Raw genomic sequence first — 27,182 nt, forward strand, 5'->3', positions numbered from 1 at the left:
GTAGGTTACTTATTCGTAAGCCCACTAATGACACAAGCCCACAAAATATGTGTGACTAGACTAAGTATTTTGAGAATGTAAAATGCTTGTGTTTTGAGAAAAAGGCCCAGACGAAAAACTAGGAGCCCAATAAGTCTCAAAGTTTAGTTTTTCGTTGACTTTAAATCACAAACAGAAAAGGATATTTTCAAAAGAAATCAAATCTTATCCTGACAGTAGGTAAGTCACACCTTACTCTTGTCACACTGTGTTTACCAACCCATCATGGTGCTTTGTGTCAACTTTTTCAAAGTAATATATTTTAATTACTAACAAAAATTCATCCATACCCACAAAGCAAATATAACTCAAAAACCTGGAAATTTATGAAGAAACTTATGAACACTTGAAGAACACCAAGAACTCCGTTGAAATACATGATGATTCCGGCCAACGGAAAAATTTCCGAACAATGATTTTGCACTAAAATTCAAAGAAAAACCTTTTCTTAACATGTAAAAACAAAAACTAACAAGGTTTTTGTGAGAACTAACAGCAAATCACCAAGATTTTCGAAGTTATAAATGGATTTTTCCCAGAAAGTATGACCTTCAAACACAAGAAAAACACTCGGTTTTAACAAGGAAGAGAGCCAAGGCTCTGATACCACTTGTAGGTCCACTAGCGGAGGATCTAGTCGCCTAATCCTTGTATACGAATAAACCCGGTTGTGCGGAATCCAACGGGGAAAGCAAACCGATATTAAGATAGACACGAGACACAGAGATTCAATGTTTAACACACACACTTGTATATATGAGTAGAGTTCAGGTTACAAGATTACACCATATAAGATTAACACACACTAAACTCTCTCTCACTGTTCTCGGTTATCTTGTGCTTTCTGTTCTATGTCTCTTGTCTGTCTTCAGTTCTGCTTATATAGAGGAACAGGATGACGAAACAGGATGCAGTCCACGAAACATCTCGACAAAACCTCATGGCCGATGAAAGATATTGGGGAGCCGACGAAAGATCATGTATGACGAAAGATAAGCAGGTCTTTCGTCGTAAGCATGCAGATAACATGTCTTTCGTCAACAGCAGGTAACTTGGAGGTTTTTCATCAATCATGCAGGTGTTTCGTCGACAGCAGGTCTTTCTTAACAGATACAAACACAGCAGCAAGCAGACAGATCTGCAACATGCAGATTTGTAACATTTACAACATGATTCAAAGCTCGACGGAGGATACCGGGCTGTGATCTTCATTCCGTAACACGGACGAACTGAGACGAGCCGCATCCACAAAGTGTATCAACAATATTGTTTTACGCGTGTGTGCTATTTAAATGTTACATGTGCATGTTTATTTATGTTTATGTTTGTGGTGATTAATCGAAACAAAATCGTAATTCTATCGCAACGCAGTCAAATCGTAAACGCTAAATGGAAGTTATTCATGATGATTTTATGTTACATATAGCGGGTATCGATTAAATTATTTGTATCTATTGTTTAATACTATCACATCACATACTTTCTTAAACACATCGCAAAACACAACATGCGGAACGAAACGCCAAAACTCAACTCGTCGGACCACCACGGTCGAATGGCCAATCAGATGGCCATTCGATCGAAGTGCCATCCGATCATTGGCCTATCCGACACTTGTGCACTTTCCCTGTTTGGCAACCTATAAGTACCCCCCCTGTCACATCATTTGTGATGTGACAGCTCCCTCATTCGACCAGCAGCGTTCCAGACCACATTTCTCTCGATTTCTCGCGATTCTTGTAAGTTTTCAAACTAGACCTTGTACTTCTATGATCTACACGCACTTCTTCATCTTTTTCACCTTTAAATCTTAACTTTTAACCATGAAATCAACGGATTTGAGGTGTTCTAGGGTGATGTCATCATGGAGTTCTTATGAACTTCAAGTTTTGGCCTCATTCCACCAAGAACAACTCATATCTGAAGGATTTCCACATGATTAAACAACGATTTCGCATAGATCTAAACATTTTCAAAGCTAAAAGGATTGAAAGATACTTTTCCAACTTTCTTTCAACTCTTTTACACTCAATACCGATAGAATCGGAGCTCGTTCAAGTCTTCTACTATTTTCTTAGGGAAGTATCAGTCTGAGATCTAGTTTCTATCAAAGAGGCAACCGATTTCGGGTTAAACATGAACAACCGTCTCGAACTAGTCAACTGGTCGGATTAGGGTGATTCCTGTTCGATCGGACGACTAGGGACTTGACGAGGTTCCGTTGTTTAGTTCGTTATCACATCATTTCGATCAGACTACAAAACTTTCAAAATAATCAAGTTCAAGACAATCAGGTTCGTTGGGATGGAATGTCGTCCGATCGAACTGCAATCCGATCGGATTGCACTTGAGGTTCCATACTTAAAACAATTTCAAATTTCAAACAGACTGAATGTCGAACGGATTGCCGTCCGATCGGATTGCCATCCGATCGAACGACTATCTGAATAGCAGACATTTGGAACTTCGACACTTAATCATTTTCTTAGTTTTCAAAGAACATCAGTTTCTAATGGATTGCCATCCGATCGGATTGCTATCCGATCGACTGACAATCCTGCTGTGAACTTGTTCTCACTAAGTGACCTTCCAATCGGATCGCTATCCGATCGAACGACCGTTCGACCGACGACCTGAAAGGTAGAGATACTTCTCTGTTTTCAAAATGTTACAACGAAAACTTCAAAGCCAACATGCACAAACACATCCTTACCAAACGAATGTCAATCCGATTGAATGGCCATCCGGGCGGATGACCATCCGAATGGATTGACATCTGATCGAGTGATCATCCGATCGGATTGCCATTCGATCGGATTACCATCTGACACCCGATTACTTTGCACTGTTTATCATGCCGTTCTTCGCTTATGCTATCGTTCACTTTTCAGGCTAATCTCTCAACACTCCCTTCAATCCAAGAGAGCGTTTACTTGTTAAGCACGATCTGTGAGTATACTCGATCCCTTTTTGCTTTACGCACTTTTGGGTGTTACATACGTTACTTATTCAAATCACATCGAACACACAATGCAAACACTATTTATACGCTGACCGTTATTGCATGTTATGTATTATTCGACGAATGCTTGTATGTTATGTTAACACATCGATTGTCGCCTGACACCTAAGCAACGATAGTACTATAGTTTGGACTCAGCACCTGTCTTGGACAGGGGTTGTTAAGTGTAGGTCCGTTTTTGCGAATCGCCGGACAACTACGAGATCTTGTTTCGAATACCGTAACGACTGCGGAATCCACGTTACGATACAAACCGAGCGAGAGATAAACACAACGCAAAGATTCAACGTTTAACACTCAAATGTGTTAATACGTACGATGGTTACAAAGCAATGTTTACAAGATCTCCTTATAAACTCTCAGTGTGTGTGTGTGTTTTACAGTGTATTCTCTCTCACTGTGTTCTCTAACCTTATCTGTTTGTCAGGCTACCTTTTATAACCAACCTTATCCACAAGTCCGACGAACCTTACATTTAGGCCACGAACCTTCTAGCAAACATTCAAATATGATGAACTATCTATCTTCATCGCCTATAGGTCTTCATTGGAAAGTCTTCGTCGACATCATCAAGTGGACAAACAATGAAGGTTCGTCATACAATCTTCTTCTAATGCATGATGGTTCATCAATAGAGTCTTTGTTGAGTGAAGACTCCGCCCAAAGTAGTCTTTGTCAACTTTAATCTTCGTCATGTTGAGACTTCATCACAAGAAGTCTTTGTTGTAGAAAGTCTTCGTCACATGCAATCCATAAGATTCTTCGTCAACCTTGTAAAGCTAGTTCTTCATCAATTGAATAATGTTTCTTCAGCCAACAATTAATTCATTAAAACATGACTTCACGTGGTAATTCATAGTTGCATGGAATGATTAATTAGACATGACACGTGTGTCACAATCAGGGAGTATATCAACAAATTCCACCTTGAATGATGCTCGTGAAACTTTTGATCTTCAATACTTTTGGTGTTGATGAGTGATCAGCTGCAACTCGATCACCTTGATCTTCTGATTGCATCAATGTCGTGTCTTCGCTTTACGGCTTTCATCTGACACGTTCTCTTCACTTTTAGATACTTTGAATGCCACCTCTGCACATACAACAGAGCTAAACACGTAATGAGAATAGCCGTTAAGTATAATCATTCTTTGAAAGTTTTCAAACGAAAACCTCACTAAGGATTGACTTTTAACAATATAAGCACACGACTCACATGAGACCACCTCTCAATCAAACAACCAACCGAAAACAGTTTGAAAGCTTAGAAAATGTTCAGTTTTAATCCGTTAACTTTCAAAATCTGTCAACTTCGACCGTTTATGAAGATGCAATTGTTTTCCGGCTTACGACCAGGATTATATGGTAGGATAGACTCGAGTTCCAACATCGGACAATCAAAAATAAACTAGAAGCAAAATCTTTTTTGCTTTTTTGAAGTTTATATTAAAATACACCTAAAATATTTTTGAATTTTTTTTATTCTTCAAATGTAAAGACGGAAAGCGATAAATAAATATATAGAGCGATGCAGAAACCAAGAAATGTAAATAAATATTTACAAACAATCTTTTTGCGAGTTTCGAGGCTAAGAGAATCATATCAGTGTATGGTTACGCCAAAACACTCTTGTTGTTCATTTTGTTAATAATTAGATAAACATCCTATATCGATTGTCAGTATTGTTATCCACATAAGCTCAACTTATCAGATGTAATCATGGCGAGGGGATACATTAAGGTATGATTTATACTTACCGACCGGTGTTCTTCCACACACGACACATTCCCGTATCAAGGTATGCCCGAGAGTTCATCTTACCGGTGACTATACCATTTATCATCTGTTTGACCGTATAAAAAGATGTGAGAAACTCACTTATGTGATTGAAAACAAGCCCTATGTGATAGAATCACTTATTGATGGGGAACTTGATTTTCAGATGCATGTTGGCACAGGAGCAAGTCCGTGAACAGGTCAGTACTAATGTACAACAAAGAGACGAACTTGACTCCCCCAAAGAATCTGTGATATATTATCACTTATTTTGTTTGGACATGTGATTGTTGATCACTTATTGAGGTCGTTTGCAATATGTACACGTATGTATGGTATCATGGAAGATCTAGACTTCGTCTCCGTTAATTTCTCGGTAAAAGAAACAACTATGATACCCAGATGATAAACAACATAAAGACCACATATCTCAGAAACTCTGCAATCTCTCAAACGAAATTTCGGTACTAAGACCATATGCCAATGTGTGGTTCCCACCTGGTCTTTAGTCGATTTAAGTTTTTATCACCCTGCACACCTAAAAATGATTGTGAGTCTACCGATACATCTTATATAGAGCTGCTTATCGTTTTTTCATTATAGGTTCAAAGAGGTTTCGACAGACCACTGTGTTGGGTATATATACCCATGTAATGTGTTCACTTCATAAGGTAGACACTTGAGAACACAGAGACACTTCTGTGAGAACACACACACACTTAGAGAGTTTGCAAAACAGATTTGTAGACATTGAGCTTGTAACCGAACCTTTCATACGTATTAATACAAGTTGTGTTAATCGGTGAAGATTGTGTGTTGTGTTTGTGCTTGTTTCATCTCGGTTTGCACTCTAGCTTGGATTCCGCACTTGCTAGTGTGTTAGCCATAACAAGGATAAGGTTTAACCTCATCCTCCGAGGGACCTACAAGTGGTATCAGAGCCGTGGCTCTTTTCCTTGTTAAAAACCGAGTTTATACAAGACTTTGGAGTGTTTGGACACCCGTTTTTAGTGTTTTTCAACGTGTTCTAAACTTACTGGGTGTGTTAAAGGACGGGTTGGGTAACTTAAAACTTGTTTTTAAGGAGTTTGGTAATTTTCGGCCAAAATTCCGGCTTACTCCGGTGACCGGTTTCTGGATAAGGACCTTCCATTTTAAGTATATTTTATTAGTCAAATCTGGTTTGGTGAAAAGGTATGGCCTGAACATACCTTTCTACCAAAAGATTTCTACCAACCCATCACCTTTTCACCAACCGGTCACCTTTTTGTCAACCGTGTCAGTAAAGATTGAAGGATATCCTTCGAAGTCGAAAGATCATCTTTCGATCAAAGGAAGTTTCGATAGATAATCATCCTTCAAACATCCTTCGAAGTCTGAGACTTATCCTCGATCCAGGGAATCTTTTCGAAGGATATATATTCGAAAGATAAGGATCTTTCAATTGTGAATCTTTCGAAATCATTGTTCGAAATTCAACAGTGATCTTTCGAACACTGTTGATCCTTCGAACAAGTATTGATCCTTCGATCTTAGTATGTTTAGGTTTAACAAGTTTGTGTTTTTCAGGTCTTTCGATCAGGGATCCTTCGGCTGGTTGTTATCTTTCGAGATATTGATATAGAATTCATTTTTCTTATCAAACATGAACCCAAGTTGGTGGGGAACTCCGGCTCCAGATAGTGGAAAATATACAAGTACAGGTTCAACTCCCTCATGGTGGGGTACACCGGCTCCGGATAGTGGAAAATACACAAATACAAGTCTATCTCCCTCATGGGCCGAATCTCCGGTGTCGACATCTTCGCAAGCAAATGCCATATCGACAGGTCAATGGGCATTAGTGTCGAATCAAACTCCGAGCATTCAAAGTATTTTATTGAGCGAAAGCGAAACCGGAAGTTTGAATCGACCTCCAAAGTTGATGCACTTAAACGAGTATCCGGGCTGGGTTGATAGATTTCGTACATACGTACTTGGTCAAAATACCGAACTGTGGATACGTTTCACTACAGATTTCGATCAAGCTATAGAGGTTGCTGCTTCAGATACTGCTACGTTTGCCGATCTTCCTGAAGATCAAAAGAAAACGTATGATCTGGAAAAGAAAGCATACGCCATTCTCACTCAGGCGTTAAGCAAAGATATCTATCACCAGTTTGTCAGTTTCAAGACAACGAAGAAGTTGTGGGACGGATTGAAAACCAGAGGAGTAGGGAATGAAGCAACACGTCAATTGCGTCATGATCTTCTCAAGAAAGAATTTGACGGTTTCACGTGCATGGATAAGGAGTCTTTGGGAGATATGACAAGCCGGTTTTATCACTTGCTTACAGAGCTGAACAATTTTGGAGTAGCGACAACTACAGCAGAGGTGGTGAAGAAGTTTGTTGATGCACTGCCTCCACAATGGAATAGTTTCTTGGAAATCTTGAAGTATAACGGAGTTTTGAGAACTACAAACATCAACGACTTCGTGCAGCTTTTAGAAAACAAGGATCAGGAGGAAACCTTAAAGGCAAAAAGAGTTCCAGTGCCACAAAATCCAGAAATGTATTATGGAACTTCCAGTTCTTTGTCTGCAAGAACCGGTCCACATGCTCCACTTCAAACGGCGTTTGTCACAAGCACAGATATGTATGGCAATCCAGTACAAGTTCCTGTTAAGCTAGCCCCCACCACAGACATGTATGGAAATCCAATACAACCACCTCCTCCTCCTCCTGCTCAACAACAAGCGTGTTATGGAGGGACATCGTCTGCTGGTCAGCAATCAAAACCAAATACAGTACAGCTCGACACTTCAAGCTTCTCTAAGGTCAGTGTAGAAGTAGCAAGGGAACACATGGAGCTGCTTAACACTTTAGTGAGCGCGTACTGTGGGTTTGTGGAAGGTCAGATTGGCAACATTAATCTGACACAAGAAGACTATCGGCAGATTGACAAGGAAGAGATGGACTTGATGGATATCAAGTGGGCCTTTGCTGGTGCTGTAAGAAGGGCAAAGGATTTCATGGAAAGTACTGGCAGAACCAGCTTGGAAAGCAAGAAAGACACCAAGTATGGGTTCGATAAACAGGCAGTAAAGTGCTTCAATTGTGGTGAACGGGGTCACTTTAAAAGGGAATGTACAAAGCCAGCACAGCATGGGAACCAGAATCCCTTCAGAAACCAAGGCAACCAGCAGAACCAGAACAGGAACAATGAGCGTACATTAATACCTGTCAACAACCAGAGCCAAGCTGGAACATCAAATGCCAACCGGGCACTTGTGGTTCAAGTGGATGAAGGTTGTGACTGGTCAATCCAGTTGAGTGGTGATGCTCCAGATGGAACAGCATGTTTTGCTGAAGTGGTTAAGGATTTAGTTCACACCAGTGGTGGAGAATCTTCCATCAGTGGTGGTGAATCTTCTGAGGATGAAGACTCTTCGGGATATAGCAGGAGTTCAGATGAAGAATCCTCAAGTTCAGGCGATGATCATGTGGGTGAGACATCAAATGCGTCAGTCGATGCAGATATTGATGAGCTTTTGGAGGAAGCTGCAGCAGGAACTCAAAGAAGATCTATCCTGGTGGATCAAGCTGCTTATTCTTCGTCTTCTCTCCATTCAGCCTTTATGGCTAATGTCGACAGTTCATCAAGTCAGGTATGTGTCGATGAACCCACTGCTATTAATTGTGATAATTGTGATAGTTTACATGTTAAATGTACTGATTTAGAGGCAAACATGTCTGAGTTGCAAGGCAAACATGATGCTTTACAAGCTAGTTTGTTTGACTTGCAAGACAAACATGTTTCTTTGAATGCCAAGTGGTGTGAATTGCAAAACAAACACGAGGCTTTGCAAGAGAAGTATGATGTGACATTCATCCACAATCAAAAATTGACCGTGGATCTTTCAAAATGCACTGAAGCCAATATGTTTTATAAAACCATGAAAAGGAGTTTAAATCGGTAATTGAAAAGTTAAAGAAAGATAAAACCGAGCTAACTAAAATGGTTTCCAGAAAACAAACTGACATTAATTTGTATATATCTCGCCTTGAGATTATGCAAAAAGAGATGGCTTGTGTGAAAACCGAAAGTGAGGCGATCCAACTTAAGCTAGACAGTTATTTGAGCTCTAGCTATGTGTTGGATCACATCATTGACGTTCAGAAAGAGAAACGGGATGTCACATGCATAGGTTACAAAAAATGTCCACCACCAGTGAGACACAATTATGATGCAATGCCTGACGAGGAGGATAGAATGTTCTTTGAACCATCTGTTCCTCTAGATGTTAAAGAATTTGCAACAGGACTTGGATACAAGAAAGAAGTATCATCAGATTCAGATGTGTTAGCAGATACATGTGTGTCTTCTGCTGAACTGAATCAGGATCCTCCAGTTATTATTGAGGATGCTGATTCTTCTGATGATGAATCCGATGATACTGTACCAGCAAAGTCTGATGCGGAAATCAAAGAAGAGGACATACCTCTTGAGAATCATATTCTATGTGATCCTCCTGCAAAACCCGCTAAGACTGTTGCAATCGAGTCCTCGTCTGCAAAAGAGTCGGAGAGTGTGAACTTGCTGTACACTCTTGTTGGTGATGATAAAATCTACTCTGACAAAGATTTTCCTATTAAGAATGTTAATCAATCTTTAATAAGTAAAGTCTTTGAAAATTCGACAAGTAAGTTTTTAGGAAAGACTGGACCACGTGTTACAGTTACACAGTGTCCTCCTATTCCAAAGGCCGAAATTCGAAAACAATATGGCAATAAGAAACTACCAACAGTGCAAAAACAGCAAAATCACACCAAGCCAAAAGGAAAATCACCGACTCAAGCACAAAAGAAGCCGAATCAAAAGAAGAACAAAAAGGTAAACTTTGTGAAATCGACGGGAACGGACAAAATCGAAACGTTTGAAAACAAATCTAACTTAGATTTTGTTAAGAAAGCAACTGTACAGAAAAGAAATGAACCAAGTAGTTCAAAACCTAGTACCTCGGGATCACAAAGTTCATCATCATCGGCAAGACAATTACATGATACTTCGGGGTTTGTTGAACGAAGATCATGTTTTGAGTGTGGAACAATTGGACATATAATTCGAAATTGTCCATATCTTCATAAACAAAAAGGAAAAGTTGATGTTCCCCGTGACCAAACTGACCGCAGACAAACTGTTTCTGTAAAACAAGATCCCCGCCTTATAAAAGAAAGGGAAAAGAAACAAAAACGCCAACAGGTCAAGAAAATTGAAAAGGCGATTAAAACCGATATGGTTAACAAAACATCTGTTTCTATCAAACCAGACAATTCAAAAACTTCTGACAACCATGAAGTTAAAATTTTAAAGAATGACACTGGTAAAACAAAACAGACCTGGAAACCAAAAACGGTTACTGAATCAGGGGGACCATCACAATTTACCAATCATCAAAGACAAGAAGTTATTGTTATTGATGAAAATGGAAGACCCAAGACCACAATGGCTTGGGTCCCCATCTCCAACTAATCAATTAAGTTCATGTGCTGGGTGTTCCAGGAGGAACTATCAGTAGTCATTGGATTGTTGATAGTGGGGCATCCAGGCACATGACAGGCGACATGAAGCTTCTCTACGACGTCAAATCTATTAGAGGAGGTTATGTTGCATTTGCTGGAGATAAGGGTGGTTATATTACGGGTGAAGGAATGATATTCAACGGGATTGTCAGCTTTGACAAGATCAACTTTGTGCAACAACTTGATCACAATCTTCTTAGTGTTTCTCAAATTTGTGACAAGCAATTCTCAGTACACTTTGATGCTAATGGATGTTATGTGCTGAAACCCGGCTTCAAAATTCCAAAAGAATGGATTCTCTTGTCAGCTCCAAGGATAAATGATTTGTACGTCCTTGATATGAGCCAAGCTATTACTACGTCTGCACAAGCAACTTGTTTCATTTCCAAAGCCACAGAAAAAGACTCTATCTCTTGGCACAGACGTATGGGTCACATTCACTTACGCAAAATGAATCATTTGGTTTCAAATGAATTGGTGAATGGTGTTCCTCTTAAAAACTTCCATCTTCAAGACGTCTGTGTTTCGTGCCAGAAAGGAAAACAAACGAAGAAACGACATCCTTCTAAGAAGATCAACACGGTGGCAGTTCCTCTTGAACGTTTGCACATGGATTTGTTCGGTCCTGTCAAGCACAAGAGTATTCGGAATGATCAATACTGTCTCGTGATTACTGATGACTATTCAAGATTTTCTTGGGTGGCGTTCATGGCACACAAGAGTGAAACCTTTGGTATTATCAAAAACTTGATCATTCAGATTGAGAATTTGTATAAGTTGAAGGTTAGGCGGATACGTAGCGACAATAGTACTGAATTTAAAAATCATGCCATGGCGGAGTTTTGCACTTCAAAGGGTATTCTTCATGAGTTTAGTGCAGCTTATACTCCTCAACAGAATGGCGTCGCTGAACGTAAGAACCGCACATTGATCGAGACTGCTAGGACAATGTTGGTAGAGTCGCAGTTGCCCATTCCATTCTGGACTGAAGCTGTGGCCTCTGCATGTTACACATTGAACCGAGTCCTTACAGTTAAAAGGCACAATAAGACCTGCTTTGAGCTTCTTCAAAAACGGAAACCAGATTTGTCTTATCTTGAACCGTTTGGAGCTCCATGTACAATCATCGATCCAAATGGAAAGTTTGGGGCAAAAGCAATAGACGGATACTTTCTTGGGTATGCCACCCCTAACTTACGAGTCTGGAATCTAGAGACAAAAAGGGTCGAGGAATGGTCTGAGGTCAGAGTACAAAGGCACACTTTGCCAATCAAATGTCCTGGTCAGCCTTGGATGTTTGAGTACGATGACTTTTTCAATTCGATCAATGTTGAAGCCGTTGAAGAAAGTGCTGCGGCAAGGATGTTTTTCGAGAGTGACAATGCAACAGTTTCACCGGTGGTTCGTCCAGTTCTTGTCAATCAAGAACCATCTTCGGTGAACAATAATACCCTCGGCAATGAGGATTTTCATGATGCAACCGAATTGAACGAATCTTCAGAGGATGATGAATTTCTAGATGCAGATCAAGAAGCTCCAACAACAGCAGTTCATGGTACTTCAGAGGGTACTCCTCCAGTGGATGCCCCTAGAACAGCTGAAGCTACTGCATCATCCTCTTCGTCAATTCCGGGCATTGATTTAGTTGTTGATCTCAATCTCAACAACCTGGGTATAAATATTCCAGCTCCAGATAATCCAGAAACAAGGATTCATAATACCCATCCTCAACAAAACATCATCGGAAATGTGCAAAGTGGCATTCAAACAAGAAACATGTTGCGAAACAACAACAATGCAGGCCTGTATGCAGCTATTCGAGAATCCGGGCAACAAAACGATTGGTCTTTCGCGTGTTACGTTTCACAGGAAGAGCATAGAACTTGGAAAGAAGCCATGAAAGATAACTCTTGGGTTGAAGCAATGCAGGAAGAACTGCAACAATTCCAGAAGCTTGGTGTCTGGAAACTCGTAGAGAAACCTGCTGGTTACAAGAAGATTGGTACCCGTTGGGTTTTCAAATGCAAAAAGGATGACCGCGGAGTTGTTATCCGGAACAAAGCACGTTTAGTCGTTCAAGTTTTTCGTCAGATAGAAGGAATCGACTACAACGAAGTCTATGCACCTGTTGCACGTCTGGAAGCAATTCAGATCTTTCTGGCTTATGCCTCATTCAAAGGATTCAAGGTTTACCAGATGGACGTCAAAAGTGCATTCTTACATGGTGTGGTTGAAGAAGAGGTGTACGTCGAACAGCCTCCAGGTTTTGAAGATCCTATCCATCCCGATCGGGTTTGGTTGCTCAACAAAGCTCTCTATGGTCTACATCAAGCACCACGAGCTTGGTATGCAACCTTATCTAACTATCTGCTGGAGAACGGTTTTCGAAGAGGTCTTATTGACTGTACTCTTTTCATCAAAGAACAAGATGGAGATCTTCTTCTGGTACAGGTATACGTTGATGATATTATTTTTGGTTCTACTAATGATGTCTTGTGTAGGAATTTCGAGCGCATTATGCAGGATAAATTCGAGATGAGTGCTATGGGGGAAATGACTTTCTTTTTGGGCCTACAAGTGCAACAAACTGAGTCTGGGATATTCATCCATCAGACTAAATATGTTGGTGACATCTTGAGCCGGTTCCAGATGTCTGATGCAACGCCCATTGGTACCCCATTGCCACAAAATCACGGAATTACTCCAGATTTGAAGGGTGAAGCTGTTAGCCCCTCATATTACCGCGCAATGATCGGATCTCTTATGTACCTCACAGCATCAAGGCCAGACATAATGTACCCAACGTGCCTGCTTGCCAGATATCAAGTCAACCCGAAGGCCTCACATCTTGCAGCTGTAAAAAGGATTTTTCGTTATTTGAAGGGTTGCCGTGACACCGGTCTATGGTACCCTAGGGATAATAACTTTAACTTGATCGCATTCAGTGATTCTGATTTTGGCGGATGCAAAATCGACGGCAAATCCACAACGGCTGGATGTCAGTTTTTAGGAAATCGCCTAGTCACATGGCAGTGTAAGAAGCAGACATGCGTCGCTACATCAACATGCGAAGCTGAATACATTGCTGCCTCAAGTTGTTGCTCCCAAGTTCTTTGGATCCAACAACAATTACGCGACTACGGTTTTGAATTCCTAACTACTCCTATTTACGTTGATAATTCTGCTGCATTACAGATCACTAGAAATCCTGTGCAGCACTCAAAGACCAAACACATCGAAATCAAATATCACTTTGTTGATGCAGATTTTGTGTCCGATGCTTGTCGAATAGATTAGTTTTATTTTATGCTGAATTTGTAATAGTTAGTGAAACGGTCAAGCGAACGTGTATAGACCCGCTCGTTTGAAGTGGTCAAACGAGAGGGTTGTTGGTTTGACTGTGTGTGTGTGTTGCTAGACAAAGTTGCTGTGTTGTCATTGGTGTCGAAGGATAAGGCATCGAAGGATTATGAATATCCTTCGATGAGCTCGAAAGATACCCATCGTAGGATGGACCTCGAAGGATATCGAAGGATATCATTCGAGGTATGTGAGTATCTTTCGAAGACTGTCTGATCGAAGGATGATGTTTCGACCAGTCAGTCTGATCCTTCGACCTGCAGCCTGTGTTTTAGTATAAATACCAACACTTTGTCATTTGCAACATAAGAGTGAGAGCACAAGTGTGTGCTAGAGAGTGTGAGGAGGTCTGGGACCTCACCGGGAGAAATCACCACTTGGTTTCTCCCCGGATGTATACTTCTTTGGTATTAGTTCGGTTGTCATGTAACCGGGCCGACTTGTAATGTTTACTACCGGATTAATACAAAGTTTGTTTGTTATCATCTCTCTTATCTCTTCCATCTATGAACATGAACACGAAAATCACGGGTTGGATCCCGACACACGGACCTTCAATTGGTATCAGAGCCATGGTGCCCGATTTAGTAAAACTAACCGTTTACTAAGTCACATGTGCTCTAGATCTGTGATTTTTGTGGGTTTTTGTTCAAGATGTAAAAAGGTGAAAATGAGAAAAACCCAGATCTGGACCCGGATATCCAGATCTGTGCTAAACCGGGTGTTGGGTTTTATGTTTTTCTCTAAAATACTCAAGTTTCCATCATCAAAAACTGTATACAAAGTGTTTTCGGTCAGATCTGCAGATGAACAGTCCTCCGTGTTCTTGATGTTCTTGACAGCTTCAAATTTCGAAAGATGCTGTTTGTCCTCGAAAGATTGAACAGTTTTTCGAAGGATGAAACAAAATTCAAAATTCAAATTTTCATGCTTCGAAATGTGCGAAAGTTGGTCACCTACCACATCAACTTTTCACCAACCTGTCGTACTTTCTGTCCTTGTGTCAGAACCATCGAAAGATAACTTTCGACCTCGAAAGATCATCCTTCGATCAAGGAGATTCGAAAGATGAACAGGAGTGCTCGAAAGATCATCAGTTCTTCGAAGGATCAAAAAGACTTCGAAGGATCAATTCTGAAGTGTACGAAGGATCAGCCATGTCCAACTTCGAAAGGTGTTCGAAAGATCTGTGACATGTGCTCGAAAGATGCTCGAAAGATATGTGACATGTGCTCGAAAGACTTCGAAAGATCATCTTTCGAAGCTGTCTTGGTGTTTATCTTTCGTTTGATGCAGGTGTTTCGAAGGATCCAGATGTTGTGGAATTTTATGAACTCAGACAGTGTGTTGGGGTTAATCATTTAATTCACTTGGAGTCGGGTCGGGTGTTCGCAAGGATTATTCATACCGGGCTTCAAAGTTTCAACATCAAAATTCGTACGGGATTTGGGAACACGCGGGATGATGCGGCATGATGAAAACAAGAGATGATGAAGACTTGAATGTTGAAAAATTGTGGGGTAGTCACGGTTACCAATGCAATGGCAAAAATGGTAACGTGACTATTATGGGCCAAACACAACAGTTCCGCTTGGTGGAGGGAATTGGTGAATATTTGACGACAGTTTCTTTGAAGTGGAAAGAATCTGTTAAGGTTTAGAGATTTTGCCAAAGAAATGGGGGGATAAAAATTTTTTCATTTGTTGAATTTCTTCGGCAAAATTCTAAACGCAATCTCAGGTGGTAGAGTTTATGATCTTCTGGTGATTCAAACGGTTCAGCGTGGAATGTTTTGCACAGACACTTGAAGATCAAGACTTGATGCAGTTGTTTAAGAATGGAACCTTTATCATATGCCGGTTGGAGTTTTGGAAGATCAGCGGAAGATCGGTCAATTGATCCTTTTGAGGAAATTGCACAACACTCAACACGGATACGCGTACTTTGAGGGGGAAATCTTATACAATGAGCATCAGGATGCTACTTACCTGGATCATCGGTCAAGGGGGAATTTGTCTACACAGAGAAGATGAATACTTGGCTGAAGATTGATTGCAATTGCATTTTCAGCATTCGACAGCAACGGACAAGGGGGAATTTGTTGATGCAGATTTTGTGTCCGATGCTTGTCGAATAGATTAGTTTTATTTTATGCTGAATTTGTAATAGTTAGTGAAACGGTCAAGCGAACGTGTATAGACCCGCTCGTTTGAAGTGGTCAAACGAGAGGGTTGTTGGTTTGACTGTGTGTGTGTGTTGCTAGACAAAGTTGCTGTGTTGTCATTGGTGTCGAAGGATAAGGCATCGAAGGATTATGAATATCCTTCGATGAGCTCGAAAGATACCCATCGTAGGATGGACCTCGAAGGATATCGAAGGATATCATTCGAGGTATGTGAGTATCTTTCGAAGACTGTCTGATCGAAGGATGATGTTTCGACCAGTCAGTCTGATCCTTCGACCTGCAGCCTGTGTTTTAGTATAAATACCAACACTTTGTCATTTGCAACATAAGAGTGAGAGCACAAGTGTGTGCTAGAGAGTGTGAGGAGGTCTGGGACCTCACCGGGAGAAATCACCACTTGGTTTCTCCCCGGATGTATACTTCTTTGGTATTAGTTCGGTTGTCATGTAACCGGGCCGACTTGTAATGTTTACTACCGGATTAATACAAAGTTTGTTTGTTATCATCTCTCTTATCTCTTCCATCTATGAACATGAACACGAAAATCACGGGTTGGATCCCGACACACGGACCTACACACTTCATACGTGATTGCTTTGAGAAAAGGCTAATCGATGTTGTTAAGGTCCACACCGATGACCAACGTGCCGACCTTTTTACCAAAGCATTTGACAAATCAAGATTTGACTTCTTATTATTGGTAAACGGCATAAAGGTCAAGCAAGAGTAAACCAACATCGGAAAATCATTTTTGTAAATATCTTTGTGTCTTTTAAATTTGTCTTAGTTTATTGATTTTAGGGGGAGTAAATCCAAAAATCTGAAAATCCAAAAACATCGAAAAATTTCAAAAAAAAAAAAAAAACAATAGAAAAACAAAAATGAGTTTCCTGGCGAGCAAAAGAGAAAATGGTAGTACATCAGTGGTCAATCCAAACCTCTTTAACCTTAAATGAAAAACGATAAGCAGCTCTATATAAGATGTGTCGGTAGGCTCACAATCATTTTAAAGTGTGCAGGGTGATATAAATCTTAAATCGACTGAAGACCAGGTGGGAACCATTCATTGGCATATGGTCTTAGTACCGAAATTTCGTTTCATAGATTGCGGAGGTTCTGAGATATTCGGTCTTTATGCTGCTTATCATCTGGGTATCATGGTTGTATCTTTTACCGAAAAATAACGGGGACGCAAGTCTAGATCTTCCATGATACCATACATACGTGTACATATTGCATACGACCTCAATAAGTGATAAACAATCACATGTCCAAACAAATAAGTGATAATATATCACATTTATCCGGGAGTCAAGTTCGTCTCTCTGCTGTACGGAAGTACTGACCTGTTCACGGACTTGCTCCTGTGCCCTCATGCATATGAAAATCAAGTTCCTCATAAATAAGTGATTCTATCACATAGGGCTTGTTTTCAAATCAAAATAAGTGAGAATCTCACATCATATACGGTCAAACAGATGATAATCGGTATACTCACCGGTAAGATGAACCCTCGTGCATACCTTGATACGGGAATGTGTCGTGATGTGGATGAACACCGGTCGGTAAGTATAAATCATACCTTAACGTATCCCCTCGCCATGATTACATCTGATAAGTTGAGCTTATGTGGACAACAATACCAATAATTGTTATAGGATGCTTGTCTTAATGTTAACTAATTGAACAACAAGAGCGTTTTGGGATGACCGTACACTGATATGATTCTCTTACCCTCGAAACTCGCAAAAAGAATGTCTGTATATATTTATTTACTGTTTTCAGTCTTTACATTTCGAAATATTAAAAGTACCAAAAAGAGTTTAGGTATGTTTTAATATAAACTTTCTAAAAGTCAAAAAGATTTTATTTCTACTTTATTTTCGATTGTACGATGTTGGATCTCGAGTCTTCGTTACCTGAAACCTGAACGAAAACCAAATTGACTAAATCTTCATAAACGGTCGAAATTTGCAAGTTTTTGAAAGTTAAATCTAAAACTGGCAAATTTATTAAACTTTCAAACTGTCGGACGGTGTTTGATTGTGACATGGTCATTCGTGTGTCATTTGTTTATACTAACTATTTTCCAAGCAGTTGTTCTCATTACGCGTTTAGATTTCTTGCATGTGCAGATTCTAAAGGCAAGGAGAACATAGTCGACGACAAGCTTCGGAATGAAGACACGACGTGAAGGCACTCAAATGATGAAGATGATCGAGTTGCCGCTGACCATCATCAACACCACAAGGATCTCAAGCATTGAAGATCTGTCAACACACTTCCTACATGATACGGGGGAGCTTATGTTAAGGGGGAGTTTGTCAACACACTTCCTACATGATACGGGTAGTTTGTTGATACACTTTCTACTTTCAAGACGTGAAGACTTTGAAGATCCTCCGACATTGAAGACTTGAAAGGGCGTCAAAGACTTGAAGACACAAAGATCGAGACAAAGCTACAGCCAAGGGGGAGTTTGTTAGTGCACTTGTGTCTGTACTTTGTCTGTATTCTGTATGATATAAGACGATGTTCTTTGTTAGTCTTGTAAGTTTGACCAAGTCAACCATCCTCCTGGTTTGACTTGGCCAAACAGTTAGAACCTGATTGTAACATGTCTGTGTCGAAGGATGACTCATCGAAGGATAGTTTAGATCCTTCGATGAGCTCGAAAGATAAACCTTCGATGGATGATGATGGACCTCGATAGATCATCCTTCGAGGTATATGTAGATCCTTCGATAGGTTTAAGATCGATAGATGATCCTTCGATCAGTCTACCTGACCCTTCGGACAAACGATCTGTGTTGGGTATATATACCCGTGTAATGTGTTCACTTCATAAGGTAGACACTTGAGAACACAGAGACACTTCTGTGAGAACACACACACACTTAGAGAGTTTGCAAAGCAGATTTGTAGACATTGAGCTTGTAACCGAACCTTTCATACGTATTAATACAAGTGGTGTTAATCGGTGAAGATTGTGTGTTGTGTTTGTGCTTGTTTCATCTCGGTTTGCACTCTAGCTTGGATTCCGCACTTGCTAGTGTGTTAGCCATAACAAGGATAAGGTTTAACCTCATCCTCCGAGGGACCTACACCGTGGGATGAATTTCTGCCTTCTTTGAAACCTTGGCTCTGATACCACTATGTTGGCGGAAGCCGTTATCATCATCTTTCATGTTGGGATTCAAGAGGGTTTGCAGCGGAATTAAGAGGACTGTTTTGATTGGTATTCATGATGGAACAAGAACAAAATATGCAGAAATAGTGAAATGAATGAATTGAGGGAAACAATGGAAGAAAGATGGACAATTCGAACAGAATATTCAGAATGTCTTGGTACCGGATCTTGATGCCGGTCATTACATATTTATACCTGAGATTTGGCGGTTATTTTGTGGCGGGAATAACTGCCATAGGCAGTTTGAATATCCCAACCGCTTATCTCATCGTTCATAAGTTATAATACATATCGGACATATAAGTTTGCATAATAAATACTAACATAATTAAGTTTACATGTCTAACAACCATCAGATTAAGGAAAAAGAGACAAGCGAAAGTCGGATTTCTTTGTTTGGAATAATATTATGAACTACATTTTAATATTGAAATTGGTGGTTTCATAATTGTTCGGTGGATACGTATTGAGTTATAGTTCAATTTCAAATCTGAATTTTGAAGTCACCATTCAAGTCACAAAGGAAAATAAGGGCCGAAAAATGGAAGCAAGTAGCAAGCACCTCTAGTTGTAGTCAAGAAAAACAGAGCGTTGTGAGGTGATTCGGAACCGGCTTACCGGTGGGATTCAAGAGTTGAGCGAGATGTTGTTTAGGTGTGGAACTGGTAACAAATATCCTATGGTGAGTTTTTTTTGCATGTGATTGAAGCTTGAAACCCAACATCTCACCCACGCATGTAATTCGTATATGTACGTGGATGAATGCTTCAAACCTTATTCGATCAAATGTGACATAGAGATACACGACAATGTAATGTGAAAAGTAATGTAAAAATGTGTTGTTTGAAGTATATCATAAGCACATATGCACAACTACATAATTTTTTAGTCTTAGCAAACATACTAAATAAAAGGGCCAGAAGGGTAATTAATAGATAATTAGTGTAAAAATGAGGGGTTAAAATGGAAATCTCACATGAACGCACCATTATAAATAATCAAACCCTGATTCTCTATTTTATTCAGCGCCGCTTCTGTTGGTAAACCCTAGTTCACCGCATCTAGGGCGCCGCATCTTCTGCCTCCAGTTGACGAAAGTATTGTACGGATTCAATGGTTAGTTGTCTTCAGTTCTTGGTTTATATTGTTTTGTGCTGTTAATTATACTGACTGATTCCTGATGCAGGGAACTGAAGAATGCTGGTTAAATCTTGATAGCATGGTGATTGTTCATAGGAATCTATCACCATGCGGAAGATGAAATCTGCGAAAGTGATGCAGGTAACTAACCTAAAAAATGACATTTATGATTAACCTTATTTAAATATCTACAGATGTTTTTTGTATTGGAATCCTTTGTTGAAGTAAGAAATATTACGATGAGCTTTTATACTTTCTCATGAATATAATCAATATTTATTTATAGAACTTCTAAGAATGATAATTGAAACAAGCCGGTAATATCTGAATATACTTTTGGTCGCATTTCAAAACCATTCCATCAAATAATGGGTCCGTTTTCACTTAAGCTTTTATTGATTATGTATCTTTAAAAGGTTTTTGATGTTAACTATATTGATTGTAGAGCTAAAACTTATTTCCAATCCATTTATAGATATAATGGGTTAAATATACAAACTCTATAATTGACGTTAATTTCTATAAAAGAAAAATGTTAGAAAATGAGTGAAAGTTATACTTTTAAAGTTTTACTGAATCTGTATGCAAATAATGGTACTTTTCTATGTGTTATATAATTGATTATTTTGGGTTTTGTTCTTCTTGATGAGAGCTTCGTAACATGCTAAAATGTGTCTACAACGGAGCTTCTTAATTTCCGTTGAAGACACTGCTTTGAATATGTTTACATTTATGTAGTGTTCAATTTATATATTTAGTCCTTCGTACGACGTTGTACCATATTTTATCATAAGAATAAAGGGAGTACCTTTATTATTATTATTATTATTATTATTATTATTATTATTATTATTATTATTATTATTATTATTATTATTATTATTATTATTATTATTATTATTATTATTATTATTATTATTAATATTATTGAAAAACACTCATTTTCCATACAGAAATTCCATCGCCTGTGCCCAGTATCCATGTACTGGTATACAACATTAGAAGGCGAAAAAATTAAATGCAACGGTTGTGGACCACAAGATGCAATATTGGTATGCATAACTATATGTTAGCCAATTATACAATCAAGTGTTGCAAAACTATGTAATCTGTGCTTAAATTCTTGAATTACTGAAATTGATTAGATTCTGGAATGTTAAAATGCATCTAGATTGATAATCAATCATCTTCTAATTTTGCAGTAAACATGACTTCTGATTGATCAGTTTCAATCTGGCCTTTTAATGGTAAATTAATAACAGTTGTCAAGTTAGTTGTGAGTTTAGAGTCAACAAATGTGCTTTAATGTTAAATTGTGATCAGGAAGTTTTGATTATATGTTTTTTTAATAAAACTGCGATTGCTTAGGTGAAACATTTTCATGCGTGGGCCCACAACACGGACTCTAGCATCTTGCGCCCGAATACAGGGAATGGATACGGTGTTTCTCTTGATGACATTGGCATGAAAGCCACACTTGATAAGCTGATGGAAGATTACATAAGCCTTATTTCAAGAGGTAATTTTTATTATAAAAAGTTACCTGAGGTTTGGCTACTTTTGCGACTTTCGTCCATAGGTTTGTTTTTCTGCATCTAGATCCAAAAGGTTTGACCTCTTGCCTTTTTCATCCAAGCAGTTAACTTCATCCATTTTTAACGTTAAGTCAGGGGTATTTTGGTCTTTCTAGACATTTTTTTTGTGATGATTAAAGGGTTTGGGTGGGGAGAAAGTCAATAGAGGTGGATCTTTATTTCTTATATTGTTTTTTATCATAATAAAAAATGTCTAAAAAGATAGAAATGCCCCTTATTTAATGGAGAAAAAGGATAGAGTTAACGAGTTGGATGAAGATGGCAAGATTTCAACCTTTTGAATATAGATGCGGAAAAACAAGGAAGTTGCAAAAGTGGCCATACCTCAAGGACAAATTGGACATTTTACTCAAAAACTTATACAGCCACATGTTTTCTTACACCGTATTTGTGTAGTTTAATTTCAGATACCGAGTTCTCAAGAAACCCCGCAAGAGTCTACCCGCACACCCACCCCTCTTGCTGCTGTTCAACAAACACTGGTGGCAACTAATCTAGTGACTGATGAACCTCGATCAACCCCTCCACCACTGTCTCTTGAACCCAGTGGAAGTAAGTCCTCTACTAAAGCTCGAGCTCAAGTTCAAGCTCGTAACGATATGCCTGGCACTGGAACCAGTAGGAAGAATAAGCTAGACCGTTATGCACCCAGAATGACAGTTGAAGAATTTGATAGCATCTTTAAGCGGTGTTCTTTCAATTCTTTAAAATACTAGCACCTACTATACATAAACTGAAGCATAGATGATTTTATTTATGCGTAACAAACAAATTCGTTCCTGCCGTGATTCTTTGACTGTGTGAATGAGATGGTTACTCCATTGTTTGAGAAATCATTGACTGCTACAGATACCGGGACGAGTGGGCGCCTTGTGCTGCCAAAAAACTGTGCTGAGGTTAGCATCAGTGGCTTGTTGACGTGGTTTCTGGAATCCCAAGGATGAAACTACGGGTGGTTGTGGACCCAACAATGCGGTTTGTTGACGTGGTTTTTGGACTCCCAAGGTGAGAAGCTATATGGGAATGGATTAAAACTTTCTGAACCTTGTGATGATTGATTATGATTTGAAGATTAGTTTTAATGACAATTTAGATAGTTGTTTGTGATGATTGATTAAGATTTTACGTTTTCCAGAAGTATACACCATTTTATAATTTTACGTGTATCTTGTAATTGATTCCTATAATAGATGTAACATTTAAATACTTATTCAAGGGTTTAACATTTGCTTCGGCTTTTGAATAGTTGTAATTATTTTACAAGTAATGATGAAGAAAGAAGTTTAGAGTGAAAATATATTCTCTTACATATATACTAAGAACAATTTGATAAACATGTTGGTGAGTCTTGGCATAACCAGCTCAAACTCGACTAGAACTCCTAACCAAATTGAATTTTTTACTAAGGCCTTGACTTGGTATGGAGTTGACTAAGAACAGCTCGACTCGAATTCTAAGGGATTGACTTGGTATAGAGTTGATTTTTAAAGTTCATAATTTTGATTCTTGAAAAAAATAGGCCCACTTTACTTTTTTAAGATTGTAGATTAATTGATGGTGTTAATACCAAAATAAAAAAAACCTTCAAATAATTAAGTGGAGGGCTAAATGCTCCCCTTCTTTATACTTTTCGTTCCTCCTTTCTAAAAATATCAGTTTAAAACTTGTCAAATCATGGCCATTGATTTACATCATAATCTTAATCAAATCATGGCCATTGATTTACACTTGTGTATTGATAAGCAAAGTCAAAGGAAGAAAAGATTGCTAATTGTGATATGTCACTCCTTGCTTAACTACCGATTTGACTTCATTGACTTGTAATCGAATCTTTTATCTTTATCGCTTTAGTTGTATTATGTGGAGTATCTATTAATTATCAAGGTTTAACCGATGTTTATCGCATGTTTTATCGCTTTATCGCTTATCGCAATCGCATTCGCAACTCGAATTATGCGTTCCGGATATTTGTAGGTCCACTAGCGGAGGATCTAGTCGCCTAATCCTTGTATACGAACAAACCCGGTTGTGCAGAATCCAACCGAGAAAGCAAACCGAGATTAAGATAGACACGAGACACAGAGATTCAATGTTTAACACACACACTTGTATATATGAGTAGAGTTCAGGTTACAAGATTACACCGTATAAGATTCACACACACTAAACTCTCTCTCACTGTTCTCAATTATCTTTTGCTTTCTGTTCTATGTCTCTTGTCTGTCTTCAGTGCTGCTTATATAGAGGAGCAGGACGACGAAACAAGATGCAATCGACGAAACATCTCGAGTTTAGTTTACAAATCTGTTTTTGTTTTTCATTTTTAACATCTGATTTAACAGACTGCGTTTGGACAACCTCTGGTTTTAAAGCCTTTTCAACTTCTTTTCTTTGTTGCTTTTTCTGTTTCTTTTCTCGTTGTTTAACAAGACGAGGGTCCTGTCTTGGTGAAACAGATCTTATATGGTAACTGTTGCCATGGGGGGCATCAACTTTTGCCTTTCCCTTGGTGAGATATAGACAATTTTTGACAATGTGCCCGTACTCACTGCATTCAAAACAAAACATGATCTCCGCTCAACAAACCTCGTAGTGTCATAATTGTAAAAGCTTGATGATGAACTTCGTGATCATGAGGTACTTGGTCCTACATCACAACAGTTTGTGTGTTGTGTGTAGTTGTTTTGACTGTTTCTTTTTAAAATTTTCTTTTGCATAACAAAATCTGTGTTTGATTTGTTTTCAAAAGATTCAATCTTATCCGTCCCTCGGGATTTCACGAAGTTCACCTTCTAAACCTTCTTCTTGTTTTGGCTTTGTTTGCCTTTTCCCTTTCCTTGGTGAACGTGACTTTGCTTTCGTTGATTGTTTTGTGGTTGCAATTTTTGATTCCCATATTTCTTTCTAACTTCAGATTTTGGGATAGGAGCACACTGAGTTACTACAACTCCTGGGCTCGACTTTCCCAAAAACTTACTAGTAGAATCTTCAAAACCTTTATCAATCAAGGATTGATTCACATTCTTGATTGGGAAATCCTTGTCTGAATATATTATCAGATCCAATCAACGTGTAAAGCAAATTCATGCTTTCACAATCTTGTGTAGACGTGGACTCAAATAGAATAGTCTTAGCAGGTTTTGCGGGAGGATCACATAAAATATGATTCTCAAGAGGTATGTCCTCTTCTTTGATCACCGCATCAGACTGTGCTAAGTCAGTATCATCGGAATCATCATCTGAAGAATCAACATCCTCAACAATGACCCGAGGATCCTGATTTTGTTCAGCAGTTCATACATCTGTATCTGCTGCTGACACATCCGAATCTGATGAAACTTCTGTTTTGTTTCCAAGTCCGGTTGCAAATTCTTCAACGTCTAAAGGAACAGATTACTCAAAATAAGTCCTATTCTCCTCATCAGGCATCACATCATAATTGTGTCTAACAGGTGGTGGACATTTTTTATATCCAATGCACGTGGCATCCTTTTTCTCTTTCCGAACATCGATGATGTGATCCAGCACATAACTAGAGTTTAAATAACTATTTAGCTTTAGCTGGATCGCCTCACTTTCACACTTTATACAGGCTAACTCTTTTTGCATGACCTCGAGACGATTGATATAACAGTTTATGTCAGTTTGTTTTATTGAAACCATTTTTATTAGCTCAGTTTTAGCTTTTCTTAAATTTTCAATCACTGTTTTAAACTCCTTTTCATGGTTTTCATAAAACATTTTAGCCTCTTTGGATTTCGAAAGATCCACTGTCAACTTTTGATTATGGATATATGTCACGTCATACTTGCTTTGCAAATCATCATATTTGCTTTGCAAGTCCGACAATTTATCACCTAAACTAACACATCTATCACACCTATCCGAAGTTGGTTCATTGACACATACCTGACTGGATTCACTCTCAGATATTAACTCATTTGCCTCAGAATCAACAACCTCCCTTGTTCATTCATATTCTGATCCATCCTCGCTTGAACTTGAACTTTTACCATCTTGAACTGAGCTACCGTCATGTTCAGAACTGTCATCATTTCCCGAGGATTCACCATTGCTGGCATCTTTGCCAATTTTGGCATAAAAACGCCGTTTTTGTCTGACCATTGTAGTTTGGATCAAGAAATGATGGTACTACAGTAGACCGATAGCTTTGCTCTAAGGCAACTGGTATTGGTTCACCATACATATTTCTTTCCATTTTTGGTTTGTGAATTTGGTTAGTAACCAATGCCCACTGATTTGCCGTAATAGAACACGGTTGCGCTGATGAAGTAGGCGTGGGAGTCTGAGCCCATGAAGGAGATAAACCCTTGCTCGTATACTTGCTCTCTGTATTTGAATCTGGAATCCAACGACCATACATATCTGCTGCCATTTTCGGTTTACTTTGATGAGAAGGATCATTTGAAGATTGAGATCCTAAAAGTGCTTGACCCCAAAGGTGTGTACTCATGATGAACTGAAAAACAACAACTTAACAACCACTTTGAACCAACTGATATTCATGAAAGATGATAGCCAACTATTAATATGCCACGAAAAATGAATGGCCCACTAGAGTTACCAGGCCCAAATCAAATAACAGGCCCACGAATAGCTTCCAAGTAACATACCCACGAAGAATGATATACTCAATTTTATGAGCCCACTGTATTTCGTAGGTTACTTATTCGTAAGCCCACTAATGACACAAGCCCACAAAATATGTGTGACCAGACTAAGTATTTTGAGAATGTAAAATGCTTGTGTTTTGAGAAAAAGGCCCAGACGAAAAACTAGGAGCCCAATAAGTCTCAAAGTTTAGTTTTTCGTTGACTTTAAATCACAAACAGAAAAGGATATTTTCAAAAGAAATCAAATCTTATCCTGACAGTAGGTAAGTCACACCTTACTCTTGTCACACTGTGTTTACCAACCCATCATGGTGCTTTGTGTCAACTTTTTCAAAGTAATATATTTTAATTACTAACAAAAATTCATCCATACCCACAAAGCAAATATAACTCAAAAACCTGGAAATTTATGAAGAAACTTATGAACACTTGAAGAACACCAAGAACTCCGTTGAAATACATGATGATTCCGGCCAACGGAAAAATTTCCGAACAATGATTTTGCACTAAAATTCAAAGAAAAACCTTTTCTTAACATGTAAAAACAAAAACTAACAAGGTTTTTGTGAGAACTAACAGCAAATCACCAAGATTTTCGAAGTTATAAATGGATTTTTCCCAGAAAGTATGACCTTCAAACACAAGAAAAACACTCGGTTTTAACAAGGAAGAGAGCC

General features: G+C 38.8%; 1 protein-coding gene across 2 annotated transcripts; it reads left to right on the forward strand.

Annotated features, from left to right (window-relative positions):
* The first annotated feature begins 20,160 nt into the window (after nt 1-20,160).
* Nucleotides 20,161-22,868, forward strand: LOC110905298 (2-oxoglutarate and iron-dependent oxygenase domain-containing protein ICU11-like). Of its 2 annotated transcripts, none has more exons than XR_002573013.2 (4): nt 20,161-20,252; nt 20,323-20,417; nt 21,645-21,795; nt 22,268-22,868. XR_002573013.2 is itself a non-coding variant. In XM_022151139.2 (4 exons), exons 2-4 carry the CDS (start codon nt 20,385-20,387, stop codon nt 22,362-22,364), a joined length of 270 nt encoding a protein of 89 aa, XP_022006831.1. In that variant the 5' UTR covers nt 20,161-20,252; nt 20,323-20,384; the 3' UTR covers nt 22,365-22,868. The 2 variants fall into 2 exon arrangements, 1 of the variants encoding a protein (XP_022006831.1); XM_022151139.2 differs by having other exon boundaries at nt 22,279-22,868.
* The last annotated feature ends 4,314 nt before the right edge of the window (nt 22,869-27,182 follow it).

This window comes from Helianthus annuus, chromosome 14, assembly GCF_002127325.2.
Source record: "Helianthus annuus cultivar XRQ/B chromosome 14, HanXRQr2.0-SUNRISE, whole genome shotgun sequence".
Taxonomy (NCBI): domain Eukaryota; kingdom Viridiplantae; phylum Streptophyta; class Magnoliopsida; order Asterales; family Asteraceae; genus Helianthus; species Helianthus annuus.

Coding starts and splice junctions, on each gene's coding strand:
- LOC110905298 (XM_022151139.2), top strand. CDS start 20,385: ATGCGGAAGATGAAATCTGCGAAAGTGATGCAG. Junction 20,418..21,644: donor AATCTGCGAAAGTGATGCAG/GTAACTAACCTA, acceptor GCGATTGCTTAG/GTGAAACATTTTCATGCGTG. Junction 21,796..22,278: donor CATAAGCCTTATTTCAAGAG/GTAATTTTTATT, acceptor GTTTAATTTCAG/ATACCGAGTTCTCAAGAAAC.